This window comes from Temnothorax curvispinosus, unplaced genomic scaffold, assembly GCF_003070985.1.
Source record: "Temnothorax curvispinosus isolate PA1 unplaced genomic scaffold, ASM307098v1 QBEX01016259.1, whole genome shotgun sequence".
Classification (NCBI taxonomy): domain Eukaryota; kingdom Metazoa; phylum Arthropoda; class Insecta; order Hymenoptera; family Formicidae; genus Temnothorax; species Temnothorax curvispinosus.
Genome location: NW_020226039.1, coordinates 1 through 1,524, shown reverse-complemented (window position 1 = coordinate 1,524; position 1,524 = coordinate 1). Strand labels below are relative to the sequence as shown.

The 1,524-nt window shown below is 47.7% G+C and overlaps 1 protein-coding gene across 1 annotated transcript; it reads right to left on the bottom strand.

The window, feature by feature from the left end:
• Positions 1-299: 299 nt before the first annotated feature.
• Positions 300-1,214, bottom strand: LOC112466481 (golgin subfamily A member 6-like protein 22). The gene has a single exon (XM_025034580.1). The coding sequence runs from the start codon at positions 1,212-1,214 to the stop codon at positions 300-302; it is 915 nt and encodes a 304-aa protein (XP_024890348.1).
• Between the last annotated feature and the right edge of the window lie 310 nt (positions 1,215-1,524).

Genomic DNA, 1,524 nt, shown 5'->3' with positions numbered 1-1,524 from the left:
TTATCATCCCTCCTATTGCTCTTCCTTTTTTGTTCTTTTTCTTCGCCATTTGCACCCCCCACTCGTACCCTTTTGGAAGTCTCCCCCTTATTCTTTCCCAACCCTTTTCTCCTATCCAGGTCTCTAACATGACTAACACATCTTCTTTCTTCAGCCCTTCCCAAAAATCCTTATCTTTATTTTCCAACCCAGCTACGTTCCAGAATACTATCCTCCAAACTGACTTACTTTCCCCCTCTTCTTCCCTTCTAACTTTCGCATTGTCCTTCTCTATCTCCCCCCTCTATCCTCTTCTCCTCTCATTCCCCCGTCTCCATTCCTACCTCTCCCTCTCCTCCTTTACCTTCTTTCCCTTCCTTCCCTCTGCTCTCCTTTCTTCTCCTTCCCCTTTCGTCCTTTAACACCTCCTCTTCTATATCCCATCTCCACCAAGTATTTTCCAACCTTATTCTGCCTGCCTTAATCCATGCCCTCCTACCCTCTCTTTCCTCCCCTCTCGCTATCTCTCTCAACCGCCAATTCGTTCTTCTTTCCTCCCACGATAGGTCCTCCGTAATTCTTTCCTTTCTCCCCACTAGGCTCCTCTTTTTTTCCATAACCTCCCATTTCTGTTCTTCGTTTTCCAATTTTAACAGCACCATTTCCCTTCCTTTTTCTGCATCACCTCCTATTCTCTTCACCTCTGTAACCTTTACTTTCGCTCCTATTCCTTCAAGCAACTTTTCTGCATTTTCTCTCCTCCCTCCTTCTTTTACTTCCAGCCCTCTTATTACAATGTTTCTTCTTCTCTCCTCCTTTTCTTTCCTTTCCAGCCTTCTCTCCAGCTCTCTCATTTTCTCCCCCACCTCCCCTCTACCGTTTCTTTCCTCCTCCTTCTTCTCCTCCTTCCTCTCTTCTATTTTTTCCTCCAATCTCCTTATTCTTTCTTCCATTTTCTCCTTCTGCTTATTTGTCTCTTCCCTCTCCTCTTTCCATCTCTTCTCACGCTCCCTAAACTCCCTTCTCAGGTCCTCTATCTCTTCTCTCATCTTCCTACCCTGCTCCTTGAAACCCTCCCTTAGCTCTTCTCTCACTGCCCTAAATTCCTCCATCATTTCTCCCATTCTTTCTCCCAACTCCTTCACACTTATCTCCGAGTCTTTTTTAGGAGATCTTGCCGTCATATTACTTCTCTTAAAGATCTCCTCCTTTTCCTCCCCCCCGCTCTTCTCCATTTCCTCCCTCTTCCTCTTCCATAACTTTTCTATATTTCCCGTGCTCCCCCTTCTAACTTTCTCCTTTTCCTTAACCTTACCTATCGCACCCTTTCCCTCCTTCCCGTTTTCTTTCCCTTCACTCATTTCCTCCTATCTCGGCTCAGTTCCCCCTCTAGCTCCACAACCTACTCTATGCCCTGCCTCGTGTTGTTGTCCGCGTCCCGGATTCTGCGTCGAGTCGCCCCTCTCTCTTCGCTATCGTTCGCGCCCCACCTCGTGCCGCCGCTCTCGGCTCGGTTCACCTGCCGTGCGCCCCTCTAGCTCAGCT

Coding starts and splice junctions, on each gene's coding strand:
- LOC112466481 (XM_025034580.1), bottom strand. CDS start 1,214: ATGGAGAAGAGCGGGGGGGAGGAAAAGGAGGAGATCTTTAAGAGAAGT.